We start from the raw sequence: 14,897 nt of genomic DNA on the forward strand, positions 1-14,897 counted from the left end.
TGCTCGTCCCTCCGGACATGTATGCGGTGTCTGGGTTTGATGGTCTCGGTTTTCGAGGCGATTCCCTTCGCCCAGTTTCACACGCGGGGTCTCCAAGCGGAGATTCTGAACAGGTGGGACGGGCGACCGCAATCTCTGGATCTATGGATCTCATTGAGCCAAAGCAACAGAAGGGATCTTCTGTGGTGGCTCCGGTCCCCGGCGGTGTCGGGGGGCAAGTCTTTTCGTCCTTTCTCGTGGATGGTGATCACCACGGATGCCAGCCTGTCGGGCTGGGGTGGTGTTCTGGGCGTTCCAGGGAACTTGGTCGAAGGAGGAATCCTTCCTTCCGATCAACATTCTGGAATTGCGAGCGATTTACCTCTGCCTTCTGCGTTGGATGGACAGGCTACAGGGCCGTCCGGTTCGGGTGCAGACGGACAATGCCACAGCGGTGGCCTACATCAACCACCAAGGGGGCACCAGGAGTGCCCGCGCGGCTCGAGAAGTGGCCGACATTCTGTCTTGGGCCGAGACACACGTCCCGGCGATACCTGCAGTTCACATACCGGAGGTGGAGAATTGGCAGGCGGATTATCTGAGTCGCCAGACCTTGGACCAGGGGGAATGGTCCCTTCACCCGGATGTCTTTCAGATGTTGTGCGTGAAGTGGGGGTCCCCAGATGTGGACCTGTTCGCGTCTCGTCTAAACAACAAGGTGGAAAAGTTTGTGTCAAGGATGCGCGATCCTCGGGCAGACGCTTCAGACGCGTTAGTGGCGCCCTGGCGTCAGTATCGTCTGATGTATGCTTTTCCACCGATTCAGCTGCTATCCAGGTTCCTTCGCAGGTTAGCCTCGAAACCGCACACGGTGATTCTGGTGGCGCCAGACTGGCCTCGCCGGTCTTGGTACGCAGACCTCGTGAATCTGGCGGTCGACGCTCCGTGGCGTCTGCCTCTTCGAGAAGATCTCCTGTCTCAAGGACCGATATTCCATCCTGCTTTACGGTCGCTGGCTTTAACGGCCTGGCTGTTGAAAGCCAGGTCCTGAAGGATAGGGGTCTCTCCCCTGAAGTCATTCCCACTTTGATCAAGGCTAGGAAAGCCTCTTCGGGTAAAATTTACTACCGTACTTGGAAGGCGTATTTTGCCTGGTGTGAGTCCAGGGGGTATTCCCCTCGTTCTTACTCGGTATCGAGAGTGTTGGCTTTCCTTCAAACGGGCGTGGACCAGCGTTTGGCGTTGGCCACGATTAAGGGTCAGATTTCTGCGCTGGCCGTTCTTTTTCAACGCCCTGTGGCGTCTAATTCTTTGGTTAACACCTTTGTTCAAGGGGTGCAACATCTGGTCCCTCCTAGGAGGGAACCTTTGCCTCCATGGGACTTGAACCTTGTTCTGTCCGTGTTGCAACATGCTCCTTTTGAAAAGATCAGGGCGATCTCGTTGTCTATGTTGTCCAAGAAGGTCGCCTTTTTGGTGGCGATCACTTCGGCTCGCAGAGTGTCGGAGCTGGCAGCTTTGTCCTGCAGATCTCCGTATTTAGTGATTCATTTAAAAAAGGTGGTCTTGCGACCTAACCCGTCTTTTCTTCCGAAAAGGATCTCGGAATTTCACCTCAATGAGGACATTGTCTTGCCTTCGCTTTGCGCGAAGCCTAAACATCCGAAGGAGGTGGCTTTGCATTCCTTGGATGTTGTTCGGGCGATTAGGGTTTACCTGTCTTCGAGTAAGTCCTTTCGCAAGTCGGATTCTCTATTTGTCCTTCCAGAGGGACCTCGGAAGGGCATGGCAGCTTCGGCTTCCACCATCGCCAAATGGATCAGACAGACCATTGAGCAGGCCTATGCTTTGAAGGGAAAGGTTCCTCCCTTACCTGTGAAGGCGCACTCTACCAGATCTCTGAGTACGTCTTGGGCCTGTCATCATCGGGCTTCTGTGGCCCAGGTGTGTAAGGCGGCGACTTGGGCGTCCGTTCACACCTTCTCCAAGTTCTACAAGGTGGATGTTCAGGCATCGGCAGATGCTTCCTTTGGCCGTAAAGTTCTTAGTGCGGCAGTGCCTTAGGGTCCCTTGTTTGGGTCCTTGGCTGTTGGGATGTTTTTATCCCTAGGTTACTTGTTTTTTCCTGGGTTGTTGCTCCTGTTGAGCATACTTTTTTCATGTTGCCCAGTTGGTTTTCTTACTTTGGTAAGGTTCCCTTTTTTCTGATGTGGGTACTGCGTTGCTTTAGGCGCGGCTGCGTTTTTTCCCACCCCTCATGTTTACACTGCTATGGGACGTCCCCATTAGTGATGAATATGAAGTGGCGGCGACTGTCGGAGGACGTAAGAGAAAACTGAATTTTTGTAAAATCTTACCTGTAAAATTCCTTTCTCTGAGTCCTCCGACAGTCGCCGCCCCCGCCCCTCTTTTGGGGTTTGTTTTTGTACTCTAGTGCTATGCTACTGAAACTGAGTTGGGAATGCAGGAAGCAGGGAGGTATTGACTGAGGGGACCACCCCCTAGGGGTGGGATATGCTAAAAGCTTTGATATTAACTATTTTGTTGCCTAGCTACTCCTGCGGAGCAAAGGTCAATAACCCCATTAGTGATGAATATGAAGTGGCGGCGACTGTCGGAGGACTCAGAGAAAGGAATTTTACAGGTAAGATTTTACAAAAATTCTGTTTTTTTAAATGTAACCAGTGTAAGTGCTAGAATTTGGCATCCTATTTCTTGAAATCCCCTGTACAGCTTTCTGGGAAGAGCAGTGCTGGGAGCCAATCAGAACAGGTGTAAAAAAATATGCTGAAGATGATCAAGTTAATAGGAAAGCAGAGTGAGCAGGGGGATGGCCTGGCCATTCTGCTGTTGCTTCTTCATTGTTAAATCACTGGGGCTGAGGTAAGGTGGTGTAAGCAGTGTATTTCTTAGGCCTTAGGCACACTGGGTGTTTAGCTCCAATGCATGGGGTTCTGGCATTTAGTTTACACAGGCAGAGGATATAGGAGTGCTGTCCTGCCCCACTGCAACCAGCCTGTCAAACTCTATGAGAGAATGACAGCTGTTGTGGCTAGACAGTGTGACTAGCTGTAATTTCTTTTAGTGCAGTATGCATTCAGGGATGACTGCCTATAACACAAGTCTGTGTTCAGAAAATGTTTTCCTTGGCGCATGCTGTCCTAAATGGAAGTACTGCTGCGTGCATCACACAGCCCTGTCCAGCCGTAGCAGCTGTCAGCCTCTCATATAGTTTGACAGGCTGCCAGCAGTGGGGCTTGGTGGTACCACAAAAATAATTCATCTGTTAAGGACAGGCTGACAAAAGGTGGTAATAACAATTCACCCTGCAGTATAGCTTAGTAAAAATTGACACAACTTTATTTATTCCAACAATACGCTTAAAATCTTCAACAATTAGAAAAATATTAGGAAAGGTGTTGAGGATATTAAACCAAGTAAAACAAACTGAACACTAGCAGCGCTACAATACACAGGTCTATTGTATAAAACAATGTCCTTAAAGACTCATATGATATGTGTGTATACAGTCCATGCAGTGATAAACTGGCACAATCCGTCCACCAGGGCAGGGGAGTGAGGGGTCCTGTCTACTCTCCCAAAATTCAAGCCCACTCAAGTGCTCCCCCCCTTAGATTGAACACTCACCAGAAACTGGTGAATATAGAGCCTTCAATGAGGTCCACCAATCAGCGGGTATATAGATCACTGCTGGGCTGCTCCTTCCTCCAACTTTTCCTCAGTTCAAGAATTCATGTAATCGAACAAAGTGGGGGCAACAATAGTGTAATTCCGTAAAACTTTATTAAGATCACACACAATGCAAACCCCTCTCCCCTCCAAATGGCTACTTACAAGAGGGCAGTGGAGTGCAGGCATAAAGCTCAAAATATGTACACCTGATGACCATTCCAAACCATTCCTGTAGCAAATAGGAATAACGGATGATATCCAGTGTGGAAGGTATAGCGACCGCACACATCGGCTCTGACGTTTCGTCCACTTGACTTCTTCTGAGAGCCCGATGTGCGCGGCGCGGTCGTAATCCTTTAATGCAGACGCCGGCGCTCTCCTCCTAACTTCATTTACAGAAGGGGACTAACATTTGGGGATCAGGTAGTAAAAAAAGTATTAGACCCTCCCAAGAAACCTGTCATGTTCTGGGGCGAGAGAGTGGGTTTTTTTGCATGTAGGAGGTGTAAGACATGTAAACAGGTGAATACTCATTTGAGGAATTTTACCAGTTTCACATCGCCTTCAAATGCTCAAACCTTCGAAATAAAAGACCTAATCACTTGCAATACCACTCATGTGGTTTACTGTTTGCAGTGTCCGTGCAATTTACTGTACATTGGGAGGACCAAACGGACAATAACCACGAGAGTGTCTGAACACATTACAAATATCCGTAATGGTTTTAAGGATCACAGTGTGTCACTCCATTTCCGAGATTTCCACAATAGGGACCCTACTCACCTCAGATTTTGGGGTACAGAGAAAGTGGAATCGGTATGGAGGGGCTCAAATAGGGTTCGTGAGGTCTCGAAGCGCGAAACACACTGGATCTACCTGACGGATAGTTTGCACCCCAAAGGTTTAAATGTTGATCTGGATATTAACTGCTTTATCAGCAATTATTAATTGTAAGGATGGGGTTTTATCCAGTTTTCTGGGTGGCAGCACGTATTGCATCATATGTAGGTTAACATCCATTTTGTAATCATCTGATGTGGGTATATAGGTTTGTAGAAAGATCAGGTGCTGAACCTTTTTTCTTTCCCTGGTGTTGCTTTTTTGTTCTTTTTTCTTGTGTCTGTTTTTATATATAATTTTGATATATTGGGTATTCTTTTATTTATTTATTTATTGATCTAAGATCGGGTTTACGGTCACTCCAAATTGGAGTTTATATATGTCCTTATATGTACGTATATTTATACATTTCTGGAAGATTTTAATATTTTAATATTTTAGATATACATGCTTATGAATTTTTTGCTGCTATTTATGTATTATTGATGTAGTTCTATTAATGTACTATATGTATCAGACTGCATATGTGATGCTCGATTTTTAATATTTTTATTGTATGCATAATATTAGTACTTTTCATCTATTTGCTGATGTCAAGTGCAAGGCATTCAGTGATAAATATGGATGCGTTGTACTATTAATACTGGTGTAAATTGCCCCGGGTATATATGCTGGTATACAGCGATATAGTCGAGTGGGAGGGTGATCCGGTTTGGTGATTGTATGGGTCCAGTAAGATCCATTGCCCAGTCTGGAGCCCGATGTTAAGGGGTGTCTGCAGAGCCGGTGTTTTCCGAGGTAGACGATGATGAACTTCCGGGGTGTAACCGGAAGTTGTCATCGATCATCGGGTCTCAGGCTGACGGCGGATGGGCGTCATCACGTCCGGCCGGAAGTGCACATCCGAACATCGGAACACCGATGCAGGATGTGCACTAAACACCTTACACTTCCGGGTGACCCCTAAACGGATGCTGGTGCGCATGCGCCGGCGTCTGCATTAAAGGATTACGACCGCGCCGCGCACATCGGGCTCTCAGAAGAAGTCAAGTGGATGAAACGTCAGAGCCGATGTGTGCGGTCGCTATACCTTCCACACTGGATATCATCCGTTATTCCTATTTGCTACAGGAATGGTTTGGAATGGTCATCAGGTGTACATATTTTGAGCTTTATGCCTGCACTCTACTGCCCTCTTGTAAGTAGCCATTTGGAGGGGAGAGGGGTTTGCATTGTGTGTGATCTTAATAAAGTGTTACGGAATTACACTATTGTTGCCTCCACTTTGTTCGATTACATGAATTCTTGAACTGAGGAAAAGTTGGAGGAAGGAGCAGCCCAGCAGTGATCTATATACCCGCTGATTGGTGGACCTCATTGAAGGCTCTATATTCACCAGTTTCTGGTGAGTGTTCAATCTAAGGGGGGGAGCACTGGAGTGGGCTTGAATTTTGGGAGAGTAGACAGGACCCCTCACTCCCCTGCCCAGGTGGACGGATTGTGCCAGTTTATCACTGCATGGACTGTATACACACATATCATATGAGTCTTTAAGGATATTGTTTTATACAATAGACCTGTGTATTGTAGCGCTGCTAATGTTCAGTTTGTTTTACTTGGTTTAATATCCTCAACACCTTTCCTAACATTTCTTTGTGTATAGCAGCTGCTTTGAGACTGTGCGTCTTTTATAATTTAGTGTTTGTTGCCACTTATCTTTCATTTGATTACTGTGCGCGGGGTGAGTTATTATATGAGACTGACTCTTCGGACATACATTATTTAACTCTTTGTTTTTGCAATTAGAAAAATATATATATCAACAAACACCTTCCAACAGTGGGATGACGATATTGCTAGCCCTTTACAATGAGTCCGAAATTGCAGCATCCTTTTGGCCGATAACATGTCATTTGAGCCAATAAGATCCAGATATACAGTGCAAACATACCTAGGTACATAAGAAAAAAAATTACAGCAATAATGGTAATTCAAGCTGGCATCTACAGCAACCGACCAGCAAAATCAGATTATTATAATCAAGTATGGTAAAATAAGTACCCTATTAATTATGTCAAAGAAATAACTAAGCTGATTAAAACTTCAACATCAAAAGTGGAAATGCAGACGCAAACAATAACTGTTAATGCAGAGTCTCAGAATTAGCGTTAGATGCAGCAAGCAAGCCTTAACCTCAGATTGCAAAATGAGGCACTTGGGTTGAAATCCATAGATGGCAAAAGCAAGCACAGCTGAATTACATGTGGTTTTGAAATTGATGCTCAGCATGCTCTTAGATGAAAGCAATAATCTGTCAGTTCACAGAGACAATTCGTTTTCTCCATAGATATTTAACAATCACTTTCCACATGTGTTTAGCCAGGTAAGAGTTAAAGTTAAACTTGGCAGTGAAGAAACGCAGAATAAACTGAGTTCGGGCAAGCAGAGAGATACACACATAGCAGGAGCACAGTAATGTTATTGTAACGTTCTCCTTATTGAGGGTCTCTCACTTTCTGCTGCCCCTTCCACACTTACGTGTCTTCAGTCTCTCCTAGTTCAAGAGGAGCCATTTCCACACTGCACTTTTGGCCTGTTGCGGGCCTGCCACCACATTCAGCTCCTTCCAGCTATAGTCCATAGAACATGAGGACACATTCAGATCATCATCCAGGCGTGATGCCGTCTTTATGTTGATATGTTTCCCTTGCCAATCACTGTGAGCTTCTTCAGGACCTAACCAAACTCTGTGAGAGGATGACAGCTGCTGCGGCTAGACAGTTTCACTAGATGTAGTTTCTTTTAGTGCAGTATGCACCCAGGGATGACTGCCCAGAATGGAAGTCCATGTTCAGGAAATTTGTCCCTTGGCGCATACTGTCCTAAACAGAAGTACTGTTGAGTGCACCACCGAACCCTGTCCAGCCGCAGCAGCTGTCAGCCTCTCATAGAGTTTGACAGGCTGCCAGCTAGGAAGATGGTACACCTGTGCCCTCCACCCGAGGCTGAACACAGAAGCCCCATTCTCAAGTACTAAACACCCATGTGCATGGGGCCATAATTATAATAGAGAAAGTGGCTGTGCTGTGTGATGGGGCTGTTTAAATCTCAAGACTAAAAGTATAGGCAAAAAAGCTTCAAACAGGGGTGGGCAATTCATTTTTCCATGGAGCCACATGAGAAACAGACTGTTGTGGAGGGCCAAACTTAATTCTGCTCAATATTAATTTTGGACTTGGAAAGGTCCATAAGTACATACACATATGGAAAACAAATACCTGGCACTAGGAACTGCTCAAAAATAGGTTTCATTCAGGTGGATGGTCAGGGGGTGGTAAAAACTAGTAGCTGAGCTTCGGTTTTACTACTCTCTGGCTACCCACCTGAACTGTAAAACAGCAGTCGGAAGGGCCACCATGCTTTGCTTTACAACTGCACATTTTTAACTTGGGGTGCAAAGTTTGACACCGCTTCTCAAACTCAACCATTGAGTTCAGTGGGACTACACCACAACCATGGGCAATGCATGCGATTGTGGTGTGGTAGTGTGGCATTATAGGGAAAACCAGGCGGTGAGGAAGAGATGTAATACCTCCTCACCACCTGTGAAAAACACTGTGAATGGAAGGAGAGAGCTTGGGATCTGTACAGCAGGGATTTCTGTAGATCCTGACCTGGAGTGAAGAACAGGTGCAAGGCTCCTGAGGTTTGCAGCATGCAGCTAACACAGGAAGAACTTGGCCGGGTAGCAGAGTGGCAGAAGAGCATCAGGATGTCTCCTGGACAATGTACTCCCACCAGAACTGAGCCTCCCCACTGTACTGATCAGCTTCTCAGGCCGTCTCCTTCCAGTTCCTTCAGCTCTCCACACAGACATCTGTCAATGTGCCTTTCTGAGCCTGTCAGCATCCTTAGTGACAGCAGAGTCATCGAGGGTTGGATAGGGACAGCAAAAGGGTTAGATGTGGCCAAGGGGCCAAAATTTGCCCAGGTTGGCTTTATATGTATTTAACATGTTATTTAGATGCTTGTCTGGATTTCAGCTTTTTACACTAAAAACATTGATTATGACTGAGTTTAAATTACTAATCATTCTTCTAACTTTGTTTTCATTTAAAGGATCCTAAACATTACAGAGGAAATTGGATTCAGAATGAATTTTCCTGGGGAGAGTGCAAATGTCACTGCTGATTCTTTGGCTTTACTAGTATCACATGTTAACTTCAGTAGTTTTCAAGACCATTATTTCACTGTAACAGCTTATCCGCAAACACAGACCTTGGAGGTATGGTCGCTGCTGCCTTGGCATGCATGCAAACATCTTCATAACCCGTTTTCACCTAACTCAGTCAGGCTACCTGACAATCTTTCTGCAATATATTGCAACCCTGTTGCACTCTATAATAAAGCATCAGTCATATGGCAGAGGAGGGTAGAGGATGGTGGGACCTGGTAGAAGTGATTACAGGTAGTTTAAGCAGGCAGAGAGGTGCATTACTCATGCTGGCCTTTCCAAATCTTTTTGAGACAGAAGAATTCTTTAAACTATTTATGGATCTCAGGGAAGCCCTGTGAAAAATGATATCCTTGGCTCATAGTACATTAGAATGATCAGTAGATTATAAGGATAATAATAAAAAAGACAGGACTTTTTTTCAGCAGGAACAAGGGGGAACGCAGTTCTGGAACCTTCAGCACTGAATGTATGTAATAGCAAGGGGTGTGGGTTATGATGCAGGGTCTATTGATGCTGGGTGCTTGGGGATCTATTGTTGCTGGTGGGGATCTACTGTTGAGGGAGAGGTCTATTGTTGCTGGCTGCTGGAGGGTCTATTGATGCTTGCTACTGGGAGATTTGTTAATGCTGCTGGGGTGCCTAATGTTGCTGGGGTGGATCTTTTGTTGCTGGGGGTGGTATTTTGCAGTGAGTGGTCCATTGTCAATGTGTGGGGGGTTTATTGTTGTGTAGGGGATCTACTGTTGTTGTGGTGGGTTATATTGTTGCTGGGGGGCGGTTGTTACCAGGCGAGGTTCATTGTTGCTGTGGTGGGTCTACTGTAGCTGGGGGAACCTATTGTTGCTGGGGTGAGGCCCATTGCTGGGGGAGCCTAATGTGTGAGGGATCTATTGTTGCTAAAGGATCTATTGTTGCTGGCTCTAGGGGATCTATTTTACTGCTTTTATTGTTATTAGACAAGAACAAGTGCCATACAAATTATTTAGCACCAAAAAATGATACTTGGGGCAGTACTGTGAGGTGGGTAGGGAGTGGAACCAAGGGACGATGCTCAGAGGAGGGTAGGGAGTGGAGACAAAGGGGACTCAGAAGGGGGGAGTTCCTGCAACTATTCTCTGAGAAAAAAAGCCCTGGAAAAAAAGGAATAAGGAATGTTGTATATCTAACATATTTGACACCCAGAGCAGATGATTTTTCAATATCTCCCTCCATTTTGCTTTTTGTAATAATCATACAATGAAAAATATAATACTAATAATGATTAGAAAAGAAATGTGGACAGTAAAAATTGTAGTGTTGCTTTACATTAGTGGTTAGTGGAAAAATTCCCATCAGTGGAGAAATGTTCTTACATACTTATGGTTAGTATAAAATGACCCCTTAAAATGAAAATCAGAAAAAAAGCTTTTCTTACACTGGTGGTAAAGAAAAAGACCAAGTGGTCCATCATGTCTGCCCAATTTTTTTTAAATATATAAAGTATATATATATATATATATATATATATATATATATATATGTTAAAGCGGAGTTCCGGGCACAAAATCGGTATTTTTTTTTTGTGCCCCTCCGCTAGCTACACATAACCTGAAAAGGAATTGGATAGTTATTTTTTTTTTTTTTTTGTATACTTACCTCGTAATCGAAGATCGTAAATACTCACCTCAGGGTGCTTCCTCCTCCAGCGCCGAGGCTCACCCCGTCACTTCCTGCCTCGCGATGATTCCTGGGAGCTGAACGTCATCGCTCCCAGGAATCAATGCGACGGCACCGGCCCCGCACGTCACTTCCGGGCGACGCCGCATTCCCCTGCTAAACAGCTTCTGGGCATGCCCAGAAGCTGTTTAGGAATGCGGCGCCGCGCCGGAAGTGACGAGAGGGGCCGGTGCGGCGCATTCTGGGAGAAGAAGACGCGGAAGAAGACACCGAAGAGGACCGCGCCGGCTTCAGCTGCCCACAAGAGAGATGGAAACGCTGTGGAAGAAATTTTCAAAGTAAGTATTTCTTCTTGCAGGTAAGTGCGAGAATCAGATCAGAGGCTAGCCATTGTGGAATGTGCTAGCCCTGACTGTCCCGGGGGTATATTCATTAAAAAATGAGATCTGTGCCCGGAACTCCGCTTTAATTTCTGTTTTTGTTTTACTTTTTTTTTGAGTATAGATCTATGTTAACTTTCCTTCTGCTAGTTTGAGGTCATGTCCCCGAGTTCTTGGTCTTGGCTTCATATTTAAAATACTGCCCTCCTGAACTTTATTCACCCCTTTGATATATTTAAAGGTTTTAGTCATATTTCCCCTTTCCCTTCTTTCCTCCAGACTGTACACATTAAGTTCCTGAATTCTTTCCTGATATCTTTTATCCCTCAGAACGTTAACAAGTTTTGCAGCCAATTTCTGAACTGGTTTCATCTTATCAGTATATTTTTGTAATTGAGATCTCCAAAATAAGACATAGCCTTCTAAATGGGGTCTAACTAAATATCTATATAGGGGAATCAGGACCACCTCTATCCTGCTAGTGAATGATCCCTCCAATGATGCATCCTAGCATTTTATTCACTTTTCTCACTGCATTGTTGCACTGTTTGCTCATTTTGCAATCATCTGAAAAAAGTACCCCAAAAAACATTTCCTCTGAAGAGCTGGCCAATACTGTACTTCCAATATTTTACTCTGTCAATGGATTATTTTTCCCCTGGGTGCATTATTTCACATTTAGAAATATTGAACTGCAGTTTCCACTGCTTTGACCATTCTTCCAGCAATGCCAAATCAGGTTCCATGTTACAGAAACCTCCGGGGATATCAAACCTTTTACACATCTTTGTATCATCGGCAAAAAAAGACATACCTTGCCCAACAAACCTTTAGTTATATCACTTACATGGCGATTAAATAGAACAGGACCCAGTACGGAGCCTTGTGGTACATCACTAGTGACTGCTCTCTGTTCCGAGTGAGCCCCAATGCCCAGTGCTCACTGCTCAAGGAACATAAAGCAATCTCCGTAGAACCTTTAGGGTTTTATAAAAGCTGACTCTTACACTACATCCTGGTCCACTTCCTACCATAGTTCCTATTTAAAGGGCCAGTAAAATTAGTAAAGCTAGAATTGTTCACATGCATTGTCTTCACAATTCTTTGCTTTCTGCATCTGATGAGATCAGAGAGAAACACAAAGGCTGCCACTGCAGACCCCCTTCTTAAAGTGCTAGTGGCCCTGTTGTCTTTAGGATCAGTACTCTGAGTCATTGAGCTTAAGAAGTTAAATGGGATGTAAACCTCATTCATGAAATCTGACCTAGGCACATATATCTGTCGTGTTTACCTATCTCTCTCCAAAGCCCTAAGTCCCATGCCTTTCTGCTGCTCTGTTCCTCTGTTATCAGCATAATAACTTCTGACAAGCTCTCCGACACAGAAGATAAAAACAGCCGAAAATTTGTGTCGGGGAAGGGACTTAGAGACAGATAAGCAATGAGCTTGTCTATTCACAGCACAGCTCTGCAAGTTTCTTTGTTCTGTTGCCTATGTGGAGTGGGGGTGTGTCCCTTTTCTCCAATTAGCTCACATACAGTGCATGCCCAGACTCCACTCCCACTGCTGATACAGGAAGAACAAATTTTTAACACGGTGTGCACTTTCTAAAGCATATAGAAATCTGAAGACAGCAGATATGCATGTAGAACTTATGTAGGAAGGTTTGTCCCATCTCTGTTTATTATCTGAGGCTGTTCACTTCAGTGGGTATATGTGAGGGTTCACATCCAGAATTTCTGACCTACATACTTGTTCCAGGGTCTGGACTAGTATTTCCAGAGGTAGTCATTAGCAGTGATAGTCTTTATACCCCCTTAGTACAGGTGTGTAGTAAAAATTGTTGAATGTTTTCAGCAGCCTTTTACTACACTTTGTTGTCCTGCCACATGTCATCAAAGGGGTGCTTTTTTCTCCTGCATTTGACATATTTTCAATGCTCACCACAGAATCCTTGTGTTATATTGTTTACATTGTAACAAATTCCTAAATCTTTGACAAAAGTATAAGGGTTTAAGAAGTGATGCTTGCAGCACATTCTATGTGGGTTGCTGACATCTCACCTACTACCCAAACACAGGTCAGACAATGTACATTTTTGAATAGGAATAAATCTGAGATACTGAAGTAGGTTTGGAAGAGTGGAGTAATGTATATAAAGTGCAGTGACTCAGGTTAGCCTTTTTTAATGCAGGAAAGAGATTCTGGAGGGTTCTTTGGGCAAAATCTAAATGATTTAAAGGGGAGGAGTATTACAATGGTCCAAATATTTTAATTTCATCATAGTAAATTGGGAAGAAACAAGCTAACTTGCTTCAGGGTTTTAAGTTTCATCCTTTATCAGGGGATATTATCTGTTAAACACTTGACTGAACTGATGCTGAACTAAGATTTCAACTTTGAGCCTTTTGAATTTTATTTGCATCAATCCAGTCCAAATTTCACCAGAGATTGAGCTCTGATAAAGGTGGTCCCATAAATCTCCAAAATGTGGTGGCTTGTTTTTTTTTACAAGTACAATGATGAAATAAAATTATGAGTCCTCTCAGCCATTGACATGTCTGTTTCTCTCCCCAATCACTCAGTATATCTATCCATGCCTAGGAACATCCTGTCTGACAATGAACTTTTAACTGCAGGCACACAGTTCCATCTTTTCTTTTCTATTCAGCTTTTTTTGTGTAGAGATTATTGTTGAATATAATAGACAATATATACGGGTTTGTAAAAGTAATTTCTTCCAACAGATCTTATCGGAAAAACCTCCAACTGAAAACGTTGTTGCCTCCATATATCTGCCTGAAGTAATAGGAGACAAAGCTGGATTAACAGCCTCTAAATTGCAGTTCAACTTTTTAGGAAATGTATCACTTTTTAAGGTAAATTTGCAAAACTGTTATGTTCAATAAGGCTTCAAACGTAAAGTGAAAGGAAAATGGACTCCAGAGTCATTTTCACATACTTCATTTACAGTATGTTCATCTGTCTCTCCTTCTATGATGTACTGTACTGTATTTAACTCTATCTGTCTGTCTGTCAGTCTGTCTATCTATCTTTTATGATTTAAAATGTTCTGACCTGTCTCGATATTATTTTGACATTCTGAAAAAATCCTCCCAAATTAATAAAATATGAATATATTTTAATAGTATTTTTTTTTTATCAAACTAGACATTCTATAATTGGTATAACATTTGATATAGTCAGCATGATTCTATCTATCTATGCTGTCTATCTATCTATCTCATATATCTCATATACTTTATCTATACATATATATTTATATATACTATACATATATGCAAACATGAATTTAATGCATTAAAGATTTAATTCTTATTCATGTTTATCATTTACTAATGTCTTTTTGTAGGATCACACCTTAGATGAATACAAATTAAACACTTATGTCATCAGTGCCACTATAGAAGGAGTTACCATACAGAAATTAGACCAGCCAGTTAGAATCAAGCTACAGCACATTGCTGCCAATGAGGTAAGTTATATTACCATAAGGGTATATTACAAATGTAGAAGCTTGGAGGTTAATGTGGAACTAAACTTACGTAATAAAAAACTGCAAGCAGGTAGATTTGTATTGCAGAAGAGGTATGCTATATCTCTTCTGCAATAACAAATTTTTACCTGCCTGCCCGCAGCTTTGTGTTGAATGCACACTGAGCTGTGCATGCGCAGCTCTGCGTGCATTCCCATGACACGCCAGCTGTGCAAAAATGACAGATTCCTGTGTGCATGAGCGGGATGCTGTCATTTAGTGATCCACCAATATCGGTTTTTCGTTGCCTATACTGATACCAAAATTTTGGCCATTGCATATCAGTATTGACCGATATTGGCCGATATTTTCGTACATTTAAATTTTTTTTTTTTTTTGTATCACTTGACAGGTACTCTTGTGGAGGGATCCGGGGCTCTAAAAGACCCCAAACCCCTCCTCTGCACTTAAAAGCATTCACAACGCCAAGTAGTTTGGCTGTTTTGAATGCCGTCATTTTTTTTTAAACTGGCGCAGAGTACCCGGAAGTGATGTCTTGACATCACTTCTAGGTTTTTACACAGAAACCCAAACAGAACTGAATGTGGCTTTGATC

General features: G+C 43.4%; 1 protein-coding gene across 1 annotated transcript in view; it reads left to right on the top strand.

The window, feature by feature from the left end:
- ADGRG4 (adhesion G protein-coupled receptor G4) overlaps positions 1 to 14,897 on the top strand; it is a gene marked incomplete at its 5' end in the record, with an annotated part of 116,923 nt that overhangs the window by 63,634 nt on the left and 38,392 nt on the right. The window contains 3 exons of the mRNA XM_082264164.1: positions 8,632 to 8,797; positions 13,533 to 13,664; positions 14,159 to 14,281. Of these exons, the coding sequence (XP_082120290.1) occupies positions 8,632 to 8,797; positions 13,533 to 13,664; positions 14,159 to 14,281 (421 nt within the window). The remainder of the gene's footprint in view (positions 1 to 8,631; positions 8,798 to 13,532; positions 13,665 to 14,158; positions 14,282 to 14,897) is intronic.

The sequence above is a fragment of the Pelophylax lessonae genome, assembly GCF_965119305.1.
Source record: "Pelophylax lessonae genome assembly, chromosome: 7".
Lineage (NCBI taxonomy): Eukaryota > Metazoa > Chordata > Amphibia > Anura > Ranidae > Pelophylax > Pelophylax lessonae.